General features: G+C 47.7%; 1 protein-coding gene across 1 annotated transcript in view; it reads left to right on the top strand.

Annotated features, from left to right (window-relative positions):
• The first annotated feature begins 2,142 nt into the window (after window positions 1-2,142).
• Window positions 2,143-21,904, top strand: part of CMTM5 (CKLF like MARVEL transmembrane domain containing 5) — a 91,985-nt gene continuing 72,223 nt past the window's right edge. Inside the window, exon 1 of the mRNA XM_069633951.1 lies at window positions 2,143-2,395. Coding sequence (XP_069490052.1) covers window positions 2,282-2,395 — 114 coding nt within the window. The 5' untranslated portion in view covers window positions 2,143-2,281. The remainder of the gene's footprint in view (window positions 2,396-21,904) is intronic.

Consider the following 21,904-nt stretch of genomic DNA (forward strand, 5'->3'; position numbering starts at 1 on the left):
GAGTTTGGTGGTCTCAGATCATGCAATGATATTAGTTTGGTGGTCTCTGCTCTATCAGTGGCATATGTTTGGTGGTCTTCTGTATCAGTGTTATGGGTTTGGTGGTGCCAGATTTCTTAGTGGTAGGAGTTAGGTGGTGTTGTGTCTCAGGTATGAGTTTGGTGGTCTCAGATCTCGCAGTGATATGAGTTTGGTGGCCTAAGATCGATCTTTGGTATGGTTTGGTGGTCTTCTGTATTAGTGTTATGGGTTTGGTGGTCCAAGATTTCTTAGTGGCAGGAATTTGGTGGTGTTGTGTATCAGGTATGAGTTTGGTGGCCTCAGATCTCACAGTGATATTAGTTTGGTGGTCTCAGCTCTATCCCTGGTATACGTTTGGTGGTCTTCTGTGTTAGTGTTATGGGTTTGGTGGTCCAAGATTTCTTATTGGCAGGAATTTGGTGGTGTTGCGCCTCAGTTATGAGTTTGGTGGTCAAAGATCTCACAGTGATATTAGTTTGGTGGTCTCAGACACACGTTTGGTGGTCTTCTGTATCAGTGTTATGGGCTTGGTGGTGGCAGATTTCTTAGTTGTAGGAGTTGGGTGGTGTTGTGTCTCAGGTATGAGTTTGGTGGTCTCAGATCTCGCAGTGATATTAGTTTGGTGGTCTCAGCTCTATCCCTGGTATACGGTTGGTGGTCTTCTGTATTAGTGTTATGGGTTTGGTGGTCCGAGATTTCTTAGTGGTAGGAGTTTGGTGGTGTTGTGTCTCAGGTATGAGTTTGGTGGTCTCAGATCTCGCAGTGATATTAGTTTGGTGGTCTCAGCTCTATCCCTGGTATACGGTTGGTGGGCTTCTGTATTAGTGTTATGGATTTGGTGGTCCCAGATTTCTTAGTGGTAGAAGTTTGGTGATGTTGTGTCTCAGGTATGTGTTTGGTGGTCTCAGATCTCGCACTGATATTAGTTTGGTGGCCTAAGATCGATCTGTGGTATGGGTTTGGTGGTCTTCTGTATTAGTGTTATGGGTTTAGTGGTCCCAGATTTCGTAGTGGTAGTAGTTTGGTGGTTTTGTCTATCAGGTATGAGTTTGGTGGTCTCAGACCACGCAGTGATATTAGTTTGGTGGCCTCAGCTCTATCACTGGTATATGTTTGGTGGTCTTCTGAATCAGTGTTATGGGTTTGGTGGTCCAAGATTTCTTAGTGGCAGGAATTTGGTGGTGTTGTGTATCAGGTATGAGTTTGGTGGCCTCAGATCTCACAGTGATATTAGTTTGGTGGTCTCGGCTCTATCCCTGGTATACGTTTGGTGGTCTTCTGTGTTAGTGTTATGGGTTTGGTGGTCCAAGATTTCTTATTGGCAGGAATTTGGTGGTGTTGTGTCTCAGTTATGAGTTTGGTGGTCAAAGATCTCACAGTGATATTAGTTTGGTGGTCTCAGACACACGTTTGGTGGTCTTCTGTATTAGTGCTATGGGTTTGGTGGTCCGAGATTTCTTAGTGGTAGGAGTTTGGTGGTGTTGTGTCTCAGGTATGAGTTTGGTGGTCTCAGATCTCGCACTGGTATTAGTTTGGTGGTCTCTGCTCTATCAGTGTTATGTGTTTGGTGGTCTTCTGTATTAGTGTTATGGGTTTGGTGGTGCCAGATTTCTTAGTGGTAGGAGTTGGGTGGTGTTGTGTCTCAGGTATGAGTTTGGTGGTCTCAGATCTCGCAGTGATGTGAGTTTGGTGGCCTAAGATCGATCTGTGGTATGGGTTTGGTGGTCTCGGAATTCTCAGTGTTAGGAGTTACGTGGTCTTCGTGGTGCCCCTGTCTCTGTCTCTCTCTTCGCCTTCTCTTTCTCGGCTGCTGCTGCTTCTCATCCATCCCTTGGATTTCCCCCGTCCCTCTTTTAACGCCGTACTTCCCGTTGCTTGTCACTGAAGCCTTTTACCCAAACCGCTCTCTGCTTTCTCCTCCTCCCCACACTCTCCATTTCTCTTACCAATCCCTTTCCAGGGGTCCTCAACCCCGCCCCCTCCTTTCCCCTTGCTCCCCGCCCCTCTGTCCTCTTCTCCTCTTCCATGTCCTGTCTCTCCCTCTCCCGTCCACCTACACTCTCCCTACACTCCCCCACCACCAGACCCCCACCCCTTCCTACTCTTCCCTGCATGCCCCCTCCTGCCAGTTCCTCTTCCTGTGAACTCTCCTCGCCCCTTTCCTGGCTTCTCCGCCAGTCTTCACTGGGACGGTCCCAGTTCGCTCGGCCTTTGGACCCGAGCTTTCGCAGCCCCTTAGCCCGGATTCCTGCTGGGGGAGATGTACGAGGGGCGGGGGGAGCCGGGGGACGCTTCGGAACCCCCAGGGGTTTTCAGCTTTCTGGACCAGGACTTCCCGAAGAGCCGGAAAGGGACGGTGCTGGCAGCCGAGCTGGTAATGACGACGCCCTCAATCCACAGTCACCCCCTCACTCCCTGCACCCTCACTTTCAAAATGTGAATTCGGCACGATTATGGTATTGTCTCAGAACGCACCGAAGCGCCGCAAGGTGGCATGTTAGCGCTACACAGACCCAGAACACATCCGTACATCAATTGTTAGTCAAGCGAAAAGCACAGATTTTTTTTATATATTTCTTTAAAAAGTCCCCCTGTCCGGTGGGTCCAGTGGAGTTCTGGCGCCGATTAATGATTTGCAAGCACATCTCGGCAACCCTTGCCTTAATTGAACTGTGAGCCCTTTCCTTGTATTGGCAATGTATTGAGTGATTATGTAGACAGCGACATACCGGTATATGATGCGCTAACTTTTGACATGCATCATCTTATACTTTTGCGGAAGGTTTCTTGATGTATATCATGGAACGCTAATAAAAAAAGAACATAGTAATTAAGGTACAGAACTTGCCCCCCCCCACGAGCGAAAGGGCCAGGAGCAGAACCCCCCCCCCCCACACCCCATTCTGGGAAGAACACCCACGCGCGAGCTTTGCCATTTCCCCTATAGAAGCACTCAGCGCAATGTCCAATGTGAATACCGCCTACAGGAAGATCGCACGTAAGGGTGTGTCCGAACCCTATAGGAGAGTTCCCTGTGGGAGCAGCCCGTGTGGGGACAGCCTCTTATGGCCCCTGCCTCACGGGAAGCCCACCTATAGAAACACTCTGTGTGTGCAGTGAATCCTGAGAACGCCGCCTATAAAAGGGGCCGCCTAATATCCTTCCCCAGGGCCGCCCCCACTTCAGAGCAACCCACTCTCCCCTCAATAATCCCCAACATAGGGAAACCCTCACTAGGATGCCCCCCTTTTCAATCACCCCCTACAGAACCTATAGTCTAAGGACATCTCCCGAGGGGTTGCCCCCCCTATACTATAGTGCCCCCATGAGATGATGCCTTTATCAGCGCCTGCCCTATAGGAACCAACCCCTCGAAAAGCATGTCATAACGGTGGTCAGTCATAATGTAGAATGCAATAATGTAGAAAGTCAAAATGTCGATTTTTTTTTAGAAAACAATAATGTCGAAAAACAATAATGTCGAATTTTTTCCAAATTTTTTTTAGAATTTTTTCGAAAAAAATAAATATATATATAATTAAAATGTGTTGAGTATGAGGGGTGAGAGGGTGGTGGGGGGTGGTGGGTGGCCGGGGGGTGTTGGGTGAGGGGGGTTGGGGGGGACCCCCCCTAGTAAATGATACTCTTCTTGTTTATTTATTTATTGATAGTGCTAATTGACATTTTTTTCCGACATTTTTATTTCTAAAAATTGACTCTTTTCATTATATGGATAGGTTTTCGACATTATTGTTTTCTACATTTTTTTTTCTACATTTTTATAAGTCGACATTTTTTTTTCTACATTATGACTATAAACCTTTCATAACACGGTACATTTCCTATAGGGTAACGTTCTTCCTCCATAAAGATAGCCTATCGGAGCAAAGAATATGCCCAAAGTGGCATCCGATGCACGAGCCGTCACCTATAGTAACGCCCCCTCTGCAAGAGCACTGACCCTAATGGGGGGGGCCCCAGGCCAGTAATATCCGCTCTATAAAGCATTTCCTACCATAAACTCCCATAGCAACACCTCTCTATTGGAACACTTCCGCCTCACGGCCTCTCTCAATAACACCCTCCTCCAAATGCTCCCCTTTGTCACACCGCCCCTAAAGTAACCTTCATCTTTAGGAACACATTCCCCTATAGAAACATCCCTGTGGCATCCTTTCTGTGAGAGCATTTCCTCTGTCGGTCCTACCCTATATAAAACATTGCTCAATAGGCAGAGCTATAAGAACATTGGCCCACAGGGAACCCCGCCCCAGAGAAACATCCCTCTATAGGAGTAGCAGCACGGTCACACACGCCTTCTCTACATAAGGGCACAGACTATAGGAACAGTCTCATATCCATCTGTTCTCGGTGAGACCGTTAGCACTGAACGGCCACACATACCTGCCCTCTAAAAGAGCATTGGCACTATAAGGGCACCCACCCTTATATAAACATCTCTATAAGGCTATTGCCACTATACACACACCCTCAGATAAAGCTCCTTTCTGTAAAACCATTGGCACTCGACCCCCATATATACATTTCCTATGTAAGGCCGCTGGCACTAAATGGATTGCCTCATATAAACAGCCCCCCCCCCTGTAAGAGCATTAAGACTATAAGGACACCCCCCTATGAACAGTGCCCCTCGCATCCAGCTCAAGGGGCGATCAAGTGGTGGGGTGGCACAGGGGCGCTGCAGATAAAAGGGCGTCGCCAGCTGACACAATGTAAAGTGCCATGTTGTGTCATGTACTTGACACTTTACACTGTGTGAGCTGGCGACGCCCTTTATTTTCTGCGCCCAATGTAAAGGGCCAGTCAGTGACTTTCTATTGGCGAGTCACTCACTAAAAGAAAGTCATTGACCGACACTTTACATGACAGTGAGTTACAGAGGGGCGGCGCCAGCGCCTATTCCAGAATCACGTGGGGCGTCTGCATTCTGGCTTTTATTTGCAGTCCAGGGGCAGGGCGGACATTATAAACCTTCTCTCCCTATATATACAGTCCCCGTGCAAAAGCCTTGCTCTGTAGGCCCCCTCTCATATAAACCATCTACCGCTAGACTCGAACACAAGCCGCTTACTTGCCAGCGACTCGCGGCGCACCCCACGATGCGCGGTGTATGCCACGGCGCTCGATGGAAACAACGGCGCCTTGCGCGGAATATCAATCATTTTCTTTTTTGTTTTTGGTTTACTGAATCCGTGTTTTCTAAGTTGCTGAAAGCATACCCGGCGCGGGTCCAACACTGCCACGCTGGCACGATGCGCGAAACGCGTGCCTGTGGTGACTATTCCAGCGGAATAAGCAGTTCCAGACCCCAGAGCAGAGTGCAGGCTCGGCGTTACACACTGGCACACACGAGCACGACCACAGACGCCAGCTGCACACACGCCACAGCGCATGGGCATGAGAAGGCTAGAAGCAGAAATGACGTGTGGCCTGGCCTGTATACAGACAGGTGTGTGCCTGTATGAATGTGGACAAGCAGGCAGTGGCAAAGCCAGTAGCGCTGGCTTGCTTGAAGCGTGTTCGTTTGTGTGTGTACAATACATGATGGGTGCGATTGTTTTTGTTCTGTCCGGTTTTAATAGCTTTATTTTGAAAATTGTCCATCACATCATTACAATCTTTAGAAAAGGAAAAGAATACATTTGAATACAATTCTTTTTCCTATACAAGAAACTAATACATTTCTCTCTCAGAATTGCGCACCTTGGGGGGGGCGCTGTTGAGCAGCCCGAAAATGGCTGCCAAGTTGCTGAGCTCCGTGAGGTGTGGAAAGGAATCCGGCCAAATCGGCGGTTTGCTTTGCTGACATCGGCCTATATCTGGTTGAGCTACTCCTGAACGAGTGCTGCCTGCATAGCCTGAATTTCGGACTGAATCGGGCTCCGGGCAACCCGCTACGTTACATCCAACTTTGTGGCCTGACCGCGCGCGCGGTCTCTGGCGCGGCTCTGGGCTTCGGCGGGCCTCCTCGGCTGAGGCTCTGCCCCGAACCATCTACTGGAGCGGGCTTGGCTGCTGGCCCTCATCGTCCTGTTACTGGGCTTCGGCGCATCGCAGGGAGTGGATTTCCCCCCATCGCTGGGAGTCGCGGCCCCTCCTGTCCCTGGCTGCGAGGGGCGGGGGACTTGGATCTCGTCCGCAGCCTCCTTGGAGAGCTCTCGGCGTGTGTGCTGTGGCGTCATGCCCCGGCTGGGCCGCGGCGCCAGGGGAGCGGCTGCAGCTGCTCATCGCCCTGCCGGCTGCCTGCGCGGGCCGGGAATACGCCCGGGGCCCAGTGATCATGGTGCGCGGCCCCGGTGCTGGAGATCTGCATACCGCGAGCAGGTGAGGAGTTGAGGGGGCAGTTTTGAATCACATTGCCAGTCCATTTGGGCGCTCTCCCAGCCGCAGTTTGTGCCTCCCCACCCTCCCTGGACTATACCTGCTTCTACACGGCCCGCTCCTGCCGCAGAGACATAGCCTCGCATTGGGGCCCTTACACCTCTACTGGGATCACCTCGGCGCTGGGGGCTCTGGGACATGGCTAATCTGCCCAATAATCCTTAAGCAGGCCTTGTGTCACTGGCCTAAAGGCACTCACTCATAGACGTCCTGCACCTGCAGCGGCTGCAAATTATTTGCTGTTCCTGTTGGGGGCCCCAGCGGCATCACTTCTCCATCATTCCACTGCCCGACGGACAGACGCCAGTCCAACTATGGCCCCTGATTTTACCCTGACTGCTACATAGTGTGACCTTTCACTACCTGCTGTATTTGCATTGTGTGCTACATCCTCAATCATCATACTGGCATCTAGGCGCTGTGGCATCCCTCTTGGAATCTCATTCTAAAGCAGCACCACAGGGGAGTGTGGGGCTGACTGTTCCTCCTGGTCCTTCAGTTGGGAACTGCACCTGTTGCAGCGCGCCTGTGGCCAGCGCGGTGCCAGGTCTGAGCTAACGGGCCCCCTCCATCATATCAGTAATGCCTAACAAATCTAGGGGGTCCAGCAAGATGGGTACCATGGATAAATTCGCAAAAGCAACCCCCCGTGCAGTGACTGGGCCAGATGCACCCATTCATGAGGATCCTGATCGGGTGCCCTCCTCCTGCGCATCTGCTCCGGATCTCACGGCAATGATAGAATCTATGGCTAAAAATTTTGCATCCTTCCATGAAAAACTCGATGACATCAACGCTAATGTGGCGTCTCTCAAATCTCGTGTCGACCAGGTGGGAGCCAGGATCACGGAGGCCGAAAATCGCCTTGGGGCAAATGAAGATACTTTAAACTCACTGCAAGGCGTGGTGGCCACTCTGACCCGGGACATGAAAACTGTAAAGGCAAAATGCGATGACCTCGAATCCCGCTCACGCAGGAACAACCTTCGCATTATCGGGGTTCCTGAGAACGCTCTTAAGGGGCGTATGGAATTGGCAGTTGAGACTCTACTTAAGGATCTCCTAGGTGACCCTGCCCTGTCACCGTACTTTACGGTCGAGCGAGCCCACCGTGCCTTATCACCACGCCCCAAGCCTGGGGACCTCCCCAGGCCTATAATTGCTAGGATCCTTAATTATAGGGATAGAGACCTCATCCTCCGCCTGGCCCGCGAGAAAGGAGACCTTCGCCTTGATTCACACACTATCAGGATATTCCCCGACTTTTCCATCGGGGTGCAGCAGGAGACACGCCAGTTCCTTGGCGTCAAGAAGCTACTACGGGAACGTAAGGTTCCCTATGCAATCCTTTTTCCGGCTCGCCTCAAGATCACCTTCAGGGACAAGCTATACTTCTTCACGGTCCCGGAGGAAGCTGTGAAATTCATAGAATCTCAGATACCAGTACATAATGCAAACGAGGATCCTGATGCCTGTGACTGAATCCTAGTTGATCCCTTATCATGTAGCCTAGTCATTGCTGTTTATTCTTGATGTGCCGATGGTAACAACGTTAACACCGCCCTAAGTGCGCATTTACACTAGATCTTCACATTAACTAAGCCCGGCACTGTTTCCTGGGTGGCCATCTTCGGTCGTTCCTTGGCCCCCGCGGGTTTGTCCTCAGTTACTCACGTCAGGTCTCGCATTTACCCCAGTGCTCCTCTGCTAGCTGTGGCATAATATGTCTAACATGCACACTAATGTTTACTATACCGCCTGATACTTTATGTCATCCGTATCTGTCCTGGTTCCGCCTCACGGCAACAGCGCACCCCACTGCGATTGCAATGTTCATTCTTGTTCTGCACCCCACTGCGAGTGCATTGTTGTTCTCTATGTCTTTAGTAGTTGTTGGCCCCGGTTGGGCCTTGAGACAGGTTGGGCCAAGTTGGGGACGGCTCATCTGCACGCAGTTTAGGGTGGGTGGCGTTCGCACTGCTGATCCATGGTTGGTGGTGAGGTTGGGGGGTGGGAAAGGGGTGGTTTTTCAAAAAGGCACACAAGGTTTCACAGCGCGCACACTGAAAGGCTGCATGCACGCCAGCAGTTCTAACTTTGGGAGCTCACACCATCACTGGAGGTGGGAGGCTCACTGAAACATGGTTATTGTGGATATTGATAGCTGCACTGGAATGTCTACTGTCATAATGTCCTGGAATATCCGGGGACTGAGCAATTACACTAAGGCCCGTAAAATTATGGCCTATGCTAGCAGACACAACTGCAAGATACTGCTTCTGCAGGAAACACACTCCAACGGACTCATTTCAAGGGCTGTTGCTCCCTCCTGGGGTCCTGCCAGATTCTTTACCTCCTACTCTACTCAATCCAGGGGCGTCCTCACGATGATCCACAAATCAATTAAGTTTGTATTACATAAAAGCTACATCGACCCTGAAGGTCGCTATGTCATACTACATTGCACATTGGTCAATACAGAATATCTGTTAGTCAACACTTACTGTCCCAACGTAGATTCTCCAGAGTTCTTCGACACGGTAACCACCATACTGCTTGGATTTGTGGGAGTGCGGATTATATGGGGGGGAGATCTGAATCTCACCCTGGACACTGTTCTGGACAGGACTGGTCCCGCTACCAGAGCTCTGTCTGGTGCGGCGCGCAGGCTGCGTGGCCACATGCAATCGCTCAACATCTGTGACGCTTGGAGAACGCTTTATCCTCAGCAGAGGGACTAAACTTTTTATTCGTCTGTTTACGACAGCTCGTCCAGGATAGATTTGTTTTTGGTCTCCAGGGAGGTCATGGGTAGGGTGGAGGGTACTATTATCTTGCCCCACACACTCTCTGATCACGCTCCGGTCATACTATCCTTGGGACTGGGAATTTCCATTCCGACACTCAGCACCTGGCGTTTTAAGTCCAAAGCCCTAAAAGACATTGGGCCTCATTACGACCCTGGCGGAAAGGGGTTTGCGGCAGCGTTAGCTGCGCCAACCCCTTTCCGCCAATTACGAGTTCCCTTTCCGCCATGGCGGTTTTTACACCTGCTTTTAGCAGGTGTAAAAAACCATGGCGGTAAGGGAACTTGGTGTTAATTACACCACCGTAATTTACGGTGGCGTAATTAACGCCTTCCCCACTCCCATTATGCCCTATGGGGCAAAAATGGGAATGGGGAAGGGTAAATGGGGATTGGGGATTTACCGCCCCGCCAAGGTCGGAATGGGGCGGTAAATCCCCTTACCGCCATGGCGTAAACGTAGTTTGCGCCATGGCGGTAAAGTCACGGCCCTGGCGGTAACTTACCGCCAGGGTCGTAATGAGGCCCATTGTGTTTAAGTCTGGCATACTCGCTGACATTGAATCTTTCTTTGAACTCAACTCCCTTCAGGACACGTCCGCCGCGGTTAGATGGGACGCGTTTAAGGTGTACATTAGGGGTATGTCTATCTCTCGGGAGGCTGGGGTGTTGAAATCTATTGGAGCTGCCCTTGATAGCTCTGAGAACAAGCCAAAACGGCTGGAGCAGCTATGTGCCGCGGGTGCTGACCCCAATATACTCGCCCAGATCTCAGATGAACTCCAAGTATACAACACACTAGCTACCAACGAAATTCAATACTTCAGTCACCCACAGGCGGCCAGGAAGTACGGTGAGGGGGACAGACCCGGGAAAACCCTAGCGACACTTGTGAGAGGGGAATCGCGCCGTACGCAAATCACTTCCATTAAAGATCAATATGGCAATGCTCGATGGGCGGACCAGCAGATATTGGATATATTTGCTGAGTTCTACAGGTCCCTTTATTCTCAGCCCGCTGAGCATACCGAACATCACATGCGCGAGCTTCTTGATCAGATCCCCACTACAGAGATCTCTTCTTCTACCCGGGACCAACTAGACTCCCCGATTACACTGGACGAGATAGTGTCGGCCATCTCGGACTTACCCAAAGGCAAGGCGCCTGGCCCTGATGGCCTCACCACAGGCTTCTATCAAGAACATGTGGCCATTCTGGCCCCCCGGCTGTTTGAGGTCTGGAATGAGGCACTTCGTGCCTCTAACCTTCCCCCTTCCATGCGTGAGGCTGTTATCACGGTGTTGCTCAAACCGGGTAAACCTGATGACGAGTGTGGGTCCTATAGACCTCTCTCCCTCATGAATCTTGAAACAAAGATTTTTGCTAAGATCATTGCTAATCACTTTCTGCCCATTATGACACATTTGGTACATGAAGACCAGACAGGCTTTGTCCCCGGCAGGTCCACCTCTCATAATATCAGGAGATTGTTTAATGTCATGTCCCGTGTGGATCAAGACGTCCAGGCTGTAGCGGTTACGTTGGACGCTCAAAAAGCCTTTGACATGGTCTCTTGGAAATACATATGGCTGGTGCTTGAAACAATGGGTGTTGGCCCGAACATGATTGGGTTAATCAAACTACTGTATACCTCCCCCGTGGCGCGAGTAAGGGCTAACTCACTGACGTCTGAGCTTTTCACGCTATTCAGGGGTACCAGGCAGGGTTGCCACTTCTCCCCGATCCTCTTTGCGTTGGTGATAGAACCAATGGCAGACTTTGTCCGTGCACGGCACTCCCGTAAAGGGTTAAGACTGGTAGAGGATCCCGAAATTATATCCCTATATGCGGACGATGTCCTATTATATGTCAGAGATCCCAAGACCCACCTTGATCCCATATTAAGAGACATCACCCGCATTGGCACCCACTCCGGATTTACAATGAATTATTCAAATCTGAGATCTTCCCGCTCACTAAATCTACCCTACAGCCCACTACCGAATATCCCCTGCGCTGGTCCCCGGAGGGTGTTAGGTACCTGGGTGTGCAGATATCCCTCACCAAATGCACTCTGCTTGCCGATAACTACACAGCGGTGGCACGGACGGTTGAGACTAAAATCTCACGATGGCGCCCTCTTCCGTTGTCCATTGCCGGTAGGCTATCTCTTATTAAAATGATTTTGCTCCCCAAGCTCCTCTACACTTTTAGTAATATACCTATATGGCATGGGAGGGCATATTTCACTAAATTGCATACGCTATGTGCACAATTCCTATGGCACTCTGGTGCAGTGCGCAAGAAGTGGGCTGACATGGCGCTCCCGTACAAACGGGGGGGTATTGCGGCTCCTGACCTGACACTCTATTGGATTGCAGCCCAGGCCCAGTATGCCACTCATTGGTACCACGGCTCCCCGGTGCGCCCACATGTCGGGCTGGAGCGACTAGCGTCTGCTGGTATCAACATAATGTCCTTGATTCTACATCAACACTATTCACCTGAGTCCCCTATTGACCCCGTTGCCGCGACCCTGTATGCCTGGTCACGCTTGCTAGACTCGACAGGCGGGCTTCCTCCGTACTACAAATGGCTCCCTGTGTGGGCCTTCCCTGGCCTGGAACCCACGCTGGATGCAGCTTTGGCCCGACACTGGGGCGCGCTGGGATATCGGGTGCTGTCTGACTTCTATCCTGAGGGTAGATTCATAGATCCCCAAACTTGGAAACCGGGGCACACCAGATCCCCCTTAGAGATTCTCCAATACTACAGGCTCCGTGCCGCATTCCGCACCACATGGCCCTCATTTCCGGATGAACCCCCAGATAACCTGGCAATAGCTTATATCGCCAACTCGGGCGGTGCTCGGGGTGTCATCTCTTCACTGTATCAAATTCTGCAGGACACCACCCCCACTCCATCTCTGGGGGTGCGGGGTGGATGGGCGACAGAACTTGGCCTAGAAATACCCGATGAAGTCTGGGAGAATATGTGCCTTCATACCCAAAAAGTCTCTCTCAACTTCCGTTTCGTGCCATGCAATATAAGCTCCTTAATAGGCTTTATTATACTCCACGTAGGACTTCGGGGTTTACTCGCTCCGAGGTACACTTCTGTCCGCGTTGCAAGGCGGCTGAAGCTGATCATTTACATATGTTCTGGTCCTGTAACAAATTGTCTGACTTTTGGGACGGTGTTCTGAACACACTCAATGCAGTTACTGAAACTGTAATTGACCCCGATCCTTTAGCAGTACTGTTTGGGATCTGGAAGACTGATGACACTAAGCAGTTTAAAAAGTTCTTAAACATAAGCTGTATGATTGCCAAGAAGTCTATACTTCAGAGCTGGAAGTCCTCCTCTCCCCCGGTCCATAGGAAGTGGCTGGGTTTGCTCACATGGTCTCGAAACTGTGAGGAAGAATATTTGACTATGCTGCCCGCCCGTTCTCGCCCCAAGAACATTTGGAGCGAATTTAACACGTACCTCAACAATCAGTGTGGGAGCACGCCTGGGTCGGGCTTGTCTCCAGCATCTGACCATGCATCGTGATCTCCTTTGTGTTCTCCTTCCCCCTGATGCTCTGAAATTACTGTTGTAACTAATGTATTGCGATCATTGTGTTGCTTTATGATCTGCCTGGTTTATGGTTGTTGCCTTGATGTTTGTGTCTTGTGAACCTCTGCCGACAAAAATAAAAGTTAAAAAAAAAAAAAAGAATTGCGCACCTGGAAAATAACCCGAGAAGACTGTTTCCTATAATGTTGCTGGCGAACTTTAAAAGGTTCACACCTTTTAAACCTAAACCAGGCTCTGTCTTTTCCATGCAGTATATTTCTACTGCATTTGTAATCACTTTTTGTGTGTGAAAATGCAGCAAGACACCCCCAGCTCACCTTCACCCCATTTCCTACCCACTACCCTCCACCCATACAATATTGCTTCACCCATTTGTTTTCACTCGCGTTTTCATGGCAAAAATGTCAGTAAAAGAGTGGATACCCTAAAAAGATGCATGTGATCATTTCCTGCAGAGTACAATCCTGACAAACAATTTTACAGCCGCCACTTTCAAGTGGTCTTCTGTCTAAGAGTCTCGCCCCTGGTCCTAACAACCTGACCTGGGTTCGAATATCGACTTCTGCACCATTGAAAGTCCAAAAAAATGAAAACACTTAACCAAACCAAGGCTGCAAATGTTTTTCTCCGGATCCCGAAAATCCGGCCAAAGACCAGAAATGGACTCAGTAACAACAAAACCAGCTTCATTCTCCTTAATTATAGTGCACATCTATATGTATATATATATATATAATGTTATAGGGTGCCAGTTGCTGCACTATAGTTAAGTTGAGTAGCAAGAACCATAGTACACTCAAAAAATGAATTGCTAATTACTTTTGACTCGAACGGCAGATTTGGGTAACATTTTGCAAGCAAAATTGTACTTCTGCCTGATCCCTCCCCCCCCCCCCCACCACCATCCCCCTAGACTGGACATTTTGGGAAAGATCACTTACAAAATAAATAAGGTATTAAGAAAACCAAAAAACACAGTTTCGGCCTATTGACCATTCATTTTCCCATAGAGGAAAGAGTCAGATTTTTGCTTGAGCGCAAAGTGAAAACCTCTGGATGGAATTGAACCAGATACGAAACAACTTGGGCATGAAGCATTGACTCGTTTTCCGGGTCGAGATGGGAGGTTTGTGGGGAACGGAGAGTAGTGGGGTTATTGCATCCAGTAATTTTTCAAATATTTGAAAGAGAAGGGGATGCCCCCTTCTCCCAAAATGATAGTAGTATCTCCTATGGTGCTTTGTAGCAGAGAGGATGACAGGATTTTCAGAAATGAAAAAGCAGCTTATTTCCCAAGATTCTATTGCTAATAACTTTTGACTTGCTGGATGGATTTGGAGCGCAATTTCAAAACAAAAACGTTTGTCAAGCCCTGTCCTCCAAACCGCAAATTCTGGGAACAATACATTATAAAAAGTTATTAAGAAAACAAAACAGCAGTTTCACAGTTTTGAGCCCATTCATTTGCCCATAGAGAAAAAGTGCTTTCTCTGAACAGCCTTAGCGCGAAAACCGTTGGGCAGATTTGCACCAAATAAGTAACAATGTGGGCACAAAGCATTGACTTCAATTTCTTGACTTATTTGGGGTAAATCCATCCAGTAGTTTAACATATTTGACAGAGAAGGGGGTTCCGCCTGCGCCTTAAAATCTTTATGTCAGTATTAATGCTTTGTAGCAGTGAGGCTAATAACCTTTGACTTGCTGGATGAATTTGGATGACATTTTCTAAACCAAGGGATTGGCAAGGGCCCCCCAGACTGGAGATTTTGGGAACTTTTTGTCAAAAAATGAAAACGTTATTAAGAATGGTGTGTATAATGTATAGTGACCATGGCATGTACAGTACCTGGTGGGTCCAAAAGAAACACATTGGAGGAACATATACAGTGGATACTGGCCATGGCCAAAGGCCATGGCCAGTGGCCCTGTATTATTTTAAAATATACAGTGAGCACAGCCAGAGGCTCTGCTCACTGGCCAGAGCCAAAGGCCTTGGCTAGTGGGCCCAATAGACATGTATTCGGCCGTGGCCACCTAGTGGGTGTAAAAGAAGCATGTTGGAGGGACATATACAGTGGATACGGCCACCAAAGGCTATGGCTAGCTGCCCATAAAAAAACAATGTTATAACAAAACTATTCAATTTCACTGAAAAAACTTTAATGTGCAGTTAAGCTGACCAGATTTAACACAACGAAACACTTGAAATTCAGTGGATGTGGGAAGTCGTGACCAGGTTAACTCAGCGCTTATCCGTTCCAAGTCCATGAGCACATACATCTTATAAAAGAAGAGATTTACAATGCCACACAAAATGGCATTATGGGAGACATCAACGGCTGAGCGCTGAGTTAAACTGGTCATGACTTCCCACATCCGCTGAATTTCAAGGATTTTGTTGCGCTAAATCTGGTCAGTTTAACTGCAATATAACGAAAGTTGTTCAGTGAATATATAGATATATATATATAGATAGAAATATAGATATATAGATATTTATATATATATGTATACATGTTCTTCATCTTATCGGTTTCTTTTGAAAAAAAAACATAGCATCTATTTTGGGTGTTAAGTGAAAATAACGTTTTTAAAAAAACAATTAAAAAAAAGACTGATTTAGAAAGACCACTCAGAGACCACTCCTAGTGTATTATGGGGTCTGCCAGTTTGGTCCTGTCATGCTGAGGATACCCAGAACAGAAGGACATGTATACATGTATACATATATATATTTTGGAAAACCATTCAAACTTGGTCACTGTTCGCAAGAATTGCAAACCAGTACCTCAAGAAAAGAACAAAAAACGTTCAAGCACTCAGTCTGTTTACAGTGCAAAAATAGCTTTAATTTTATTCACGCATTTAATTAGCAATTAAAGTTAATTTAAAACCAACATGGACTTACAGAACAGTGTAAGCAGTCCTCAGCGTTCATCATCACGCCACGCATTCCCTCTCAAACACAGAGACACAGAGACATCCTCAGGCAAAAATTACATCATGTTTAATTAAACTGGCTATTTTTTATTTCTATACATTTTCAAGTAAGCTGATCTTCGAGTCATGTGACTCCTGGTTATCAACCTCAACCAAGTGTGTAAAACCTGGCGGCTATTTTAACCCAGCCATATCTCAATATATATCGCCATAGATTTACTGCCAATTCGTATTACTTTCTGAAATAGACATGCAACATCTCACATATATATGTATATGTATTGTCTGCTGTGTGTGCTTGCCTCATATATATATTTTTGTACTTTCCATTAAACTCGATCTTTTTCATCTAGTTGGATTCGAGTTTTTTTTATTTTTGTTGGGATCTACTGACTTCATGCATGGAGTGCAGGTTTTTCTATCCTCCATGTGGTAACATATATATATATATATATATATATATATATATATATATATATATATATATATATATATATATGTGACTCTTTAAAGTGTATGCTCTGTATCAATTCATTATTCACTATTATGCCCATTAGCCAAATGGCTCGTCTTTTGTCCCTAGTTCTAGCACTGCAGTATTATCCTGTGTGGCTCGTAAGGAATGCAAACTTAGAAGCTCTAGATAAAGCAGTTCAATATATCCACTACATTCAGCCCCAGAGGGCTTATTAAATATCACAAAGTGCTGTGTGCTCCATTGACTCAACACTTTAGTCCTGCCCAAGTGGGCTACGATCTCGTAAAGTGCTGCGTGCTCTGTGCTCAAACAATCTCGATTACGGCGAAATTAGTAAAAATCTTGTCTTGTTTCAAAAAAGTGCTACGTGTTCAGTGCCTATACCAGTGTACATCGATATATACTTTTCAGCAGATTGTTCTCATTTCGGTATAAAAAATTGCAACAATACAATTTATCTCCAATATGCAAAGTCCAAAATCTTCTAAAAACCAATTCAATCACTGATTCCAATCTTTCCAAAACCATTTTTACATAAACAATGAATTCATTAACTTCTATGTAGTTCTAAAAACAATTTAATACAGTTCTTTATTTGATTCAATTAAGCTGTATCATTGTCCCTATGTATTCTTCTTGTAGGTGTAAAGCCAACTGTCATCCTTATCTAAAATTTCTCGATAATGTTGCCAAATTCAAATCTTTAGCTGACATATAGTGGAACCTATATAAATGTTGCTGTATGTACATGAGATGGCATATACCACATACTTTGTCAAAAGTTTTGTGCTTAATATACCATTTCTTTTGTTCTCTCATTCCATATTTAACACTTTCTCTGGCTTCAACAAATGTACACATTTTACATTCATTACATTTTCTTACAGGCTGTTGTTCCCAACCAATTGTCTTTAGAACTCATAGGTTTCAACATGGCGGGCGATATTTTATCTTTTAGTGATTTTCCTTTAGAGAAAGTGATCTGTGTGTTGGTCCCCACAACGCTGTTACGATCATTATCTGCTTGTAAAATTGGCCAGTGCTTTTACAATATAGCTCTGATTTGTTCTGCATGGAGGCTACATTTGGTGATAAATCTAATACTTTCTTTTTCTTCTCCCTTTTTTCTTGATCCGTAACAATTCTTGTCTTTCTCGGTCAACTGTTTTCTTGTATGCATTAGTCACACTCTGTCGTGGACAGCCTCTTGCTAGAAATTGCACCCCCATATTAAATGATTCATCTTGGAAGTCTTTTTCTAGAGAGCAGTTTCTTTTGGCCCTGATCACCTCATCATAGGGAATAATATTCATGAATATCTTGGGGTGATGGCTTTTGCCATGTAAAATTGAATTAGAAGCTATTGTTTTTCTTTGAAATTTGCTACAGATTTTTCTCTCCTCAATAAAAAAAACTATATATCCAAAAATACCAGTGTTGATCAACTACTGGTTAGAGTCAATTTCAAATACATCACATAGTTATTGAGGAGATTTACATATTCTTCTAACTCTTGTGTGCCTCTCCAAAAAAGAACAGGTCGTCTATGTAGGTCGTCTATGTATCTGTACCAGCAAATCTTTTGGCCAAGATAGTCTTCATACTGTTCTGACCATGCTGTCTCTTGCTCCCGCCACCCCATGTGTAAATTAGAGTAGGTTGGGGCTATACAAGACCCCATTGCATTCCCACACTTCTGATGGTACAGCGGGTCTGTGAATAACTAAAACAAGAATACAGACAAAAATGTGTGAGGTGGTAAAGAGAAAAAGGAAAAATAAAGGGGTTTGGAATCATTGGTCTTGCACAACAACATTTTCTTATAGATCATTGTTTTTTTAAAAAATAATGTCCATGCCAGGTTTTCTTATTTATCACACTTAGTCCTCTCCCATCCACCTATTTGCTCTCAGACAACATAATGACTTGCTAGTTCAGTATTGATATTTATTGTAGCCTTTATAGTCACTATTAAACACTCATGACATTTTTCTGTTCTCCATTTTATCGGTTTCTTTTGAAAAAAACGATAGCATCTATTTTGGGTGTTAAGTGAAAATAACGTTTTTAAAAAAACAGTTAAAAAAAGACTGATTTAGAAAAACCACTCAGACTCCTTGGGCCTCATTACAACCCTGGCGTTGGACCATGGTGCTATTAGCACCATGGTCCATGCCGGATTCCGCCATGGTGGATGGCGGATTTACCGCCCCATTCCAAGGTTGGCGGGGCGGTAAATCCCCATTCACCATGGCCCCTTCCCCATTCCCATTTTTGGCCCATAGGGCTCAATGGGGATGGGGAAGGCGCTAATTACGGCACCGTAAATTACGGTGCCGTAATTAGCACCAAGGTCGCTTAGCGCCTTGGACTTTAACGCCTGCAAAAAGCAAGCTTTAAAGTGTGAATCTGGCGTTAAGGGTTTAACGGCGCCGCAGCCTTTTACGGCGCCGTTAACCCCTTAGCGCCAGGGTTGTAATGAGGCCACTAGTGTATTATGGAGTCTGCCAGTTTGGTCCTGTCATGCTGAGGAGGATACCCAAAATAGAAGGAGGTCCGCCTGCGTGGCTTGCGTAGCCGGCAGCCCTGGCAGCAATGATCACACGGATGCAGGTAGTGTGTTTGCAACTGCTGAACGGGAGGCAGCACAGCTCTTTTTATTAACGCAGTCATCTGGTCACACACGCGACCTTGAACATGTTACACCGCACGAGCCCTGTGGCTCGGCGGTGACATCATAACATCCCATGCCCTGGGTATACACCAATTGATAACACAGTAATGACAACGTGACATAGCAATCATTATTATCACACATAAGAAACATTGTCATTTCGGGGCATTAATATATACACATTTTACGGAGCTCCACTCTCTACACGTGTGGGTTCAGTTTATCAGCTTGTGAGTGATGGTGATAACTACTCGGCAAACAGGTAGTTCAAGCAACCAGTGCTGACATGCTATTTTGATGGGCCCATTTTAAGCATAGCACGTTTGCAGGATCACAGCTTCGCATACGCCTCATTGACCATTGTCCTGGTAGGAGCTTATGAACACACTGGGCCTCATTACACAGAAGGCGGTAAGTGTTAACGGTCACCCATTGGTACCTGTGACCGTTAACCCTTACCGCCTTACTACGAGGTCCCTTTGCGGGTTGGTACTTTAACGCCTGCTTTGTAGCAGGCGTTAAAATCCAACCTGCAAAGGGACCAGGGTGCTAATTACGGTACCGCAATTTGCGGTACCGTAATTAGCACCTTCCCCATTATGCCCTATGGGGCAAAAATGGGAATGGGGAAGAGCAATGGGGGAAGGGGGAATTACCGCCCCGCCAACCTTGGAATAGGGCGCTAATTCCCCTTTCCTCCAAGGCGGTGCCGGCATTTTACCGGCATGGACCAAGGTGCTAATAGCACCTTGGTCCACCGCCTACCGTGCAATGAGGCCCATAGACATTTGTTTAAACTACACACATTTAGAACCTTACACTTTGAACACTTCATTAGTGCAGACAAGAGTAGGGAATGCCCCACTAGCCGGCAAAACTGCACTGAGGACACTGGGGCCACATCGGCAGTTTGGTCATTTGGACAATCCTTCTTTATTAGCCCATAAGCGTGGAGTGTGCTCCACTAGCTGACAAAGCCGCACCCGGGGACATCGGGGGCCACACCGGCAGCAGGCTCCCAAACAAGGCAATGCTCAGTTTGGGCTGAGCTCGCGGGCCGCCGTTCGAGAGCTGGTAGGGGGTTTTAGGAGTCACTGTTTGATGCAGATGGATGATGCTTCCGGGGGGGCCTGGGAGGGTTCTTATTTGCGGCCATCGGTTGGGAGTCTTTTGTACGCCTGTATGGGGACGAGGAATCCTCTCCTGGAGTCCCCCAGGCTGATGGCAGCAGTCATGGTTGTGCCCAGGTTCCCCCAGGCGGAAGTTCTTTACATATAAAGCAGTGGCGGAGACCACACCACCTTAAGGCTCCGTGATGCAGGAGTTGTCCCACTAAGCGGTGAGGGTTACACTGTGTTTCCTGGCTCACCGTCTGCTTGACCGCACAAGCACTCTCTCAGGGGAGAGCCACGTTCAGGCTAACGTTGTTGTACTCTTATCACATCCCCCAGGCGGAAGTTCATCTTGGCTGCAGTCCAGGTCGTGCCATGTGTGGGCACCCCCAGGTGGAAGCGATTTGCGGTGATGGACAGGGTGTAGGGGAGGCAACTGTCCAGGTCGCACCATCTACGGCCCCCAGCAACAACCTTTTATACTCAACACACCAGCGGTGGCAGAGCCGCGCCACGTCCTCTCTACCCCAAAAGGGAGCAAGTCCCACTGCTGTGTCGGCAGCGAAGGCTGTGCTCTTGTCTCTCCCAGGTGGGAGTTCAGTGTGGCTATGATCCAGGCCGTGCCATCTGCAGGCTCCCCTCCAGGCTGGAGCGATTTGTGATGATCGAAGGTGCAAGATAGGCAGTGGTCCAGGTCACGCCAACTCCTTGCTCCTCTCACCCTGCAGTGGTGGCTCATGGGCCTGGCCAGATGCAGGCATATCTTTGCTAAACATAGGAGCAGGCCGTTCCTCTATTTTTTTCCACGTAGGAGTTTAACTTCTGTGAAGGCGGTGGCAAGTCCCTGACGCACCTCTTCCTCTCCCGCAGGCAGGAACATTGAAAATCTATTGTAGCCGCATGGATCGCTCCTCTCTCCCAGGCAGGAGCAAGCAGTGGACCTTGTGGGATTCTCGGAGGAGGGGCGGCACCCCCCACTCCCCAGTTCAGCCCAGCCGCACGAGCACCCTCTCAGAGGAGGGACGCGGCTGCGACTGCACAGGTATGATGGTGTGCCAGCGGGCAGGGTGGTCGTGCCAGGCTACCCTAGGCAGGAGCTCACTTACTTACAGCAGGGCAACCGGTCTGGGTGGCTAGCATTGCCAGCAGCCCGGCAGCAATGATCACACGGATGCCGTTAGTTTGGTTGCAACCAGGGCTTTAAGTGGAGTAAGCAATCGAGGGGGGGGGGGCTCATTTGGGGGTGTGGCTTGTGGGAGGGGCGTGGCCTAAAAAGTACGCAAATCGTAAGGTATGCACACAAATATATATACATGTTATATATTTGTATGCGTACCTTACTATGGTTTGTGTACTATGCAAGCCATCTTTTCTAAACATAGAAATATGTAACATATTTCTATGTTTAGAAAAGATGGCTTGCAAAGTACACAAACCATAGTAAGGTACGCACACAGATATATAACATGTATATCATTTGTGTGCATACCTTGCGGTTTGCCTAGTTTTCAGGCCATCTTTTAAACATTTCGGGTTTATAAAAGATGGCTTTGAAAGTACACAATTAAAGCCATCTTTTATAAAGCTTTGACTAGGGACAAAATTGGCCGTCCGCAATGATTTATAAATGATGGCTTGAATTGTGTACTTTTCAAGCCGTCTTTTATAAACCTCGAAAAATGTCGAGGAATCCCCAGGTTCGCCGAGGGTTAAAGCCACCTCGGCAACCTGGGGAAACAAAGGGACAGTAACTGCCTCTGGTGACCTCTCGCGCGAGGTGTCAGCAGAGGCAGTTACTATGACTGAAGGAAGTGGCAGCCAGCCTCAGCGCTGTGGTTGGCTGGCACTTCTGTCAGATCGCCTGACTTCATGGCAGGCGCATCTC

The sequence above is a fragment of the Ambystoma mexicanum genome, chromosome 13, assembly GCF_040938575.1.
Source record: "Ambystoma mexicanum isolate Mex_15411 chromosome 13, UKY_AmexF1_1, whole genome shotgun sequence".
Taxonomy (NCBI): Eukaryota; Metazoa; Chordata; class Amphibia; order Caudata; family Ambystomatidae; genus Ambystoma; species Ambystoma mexicanum.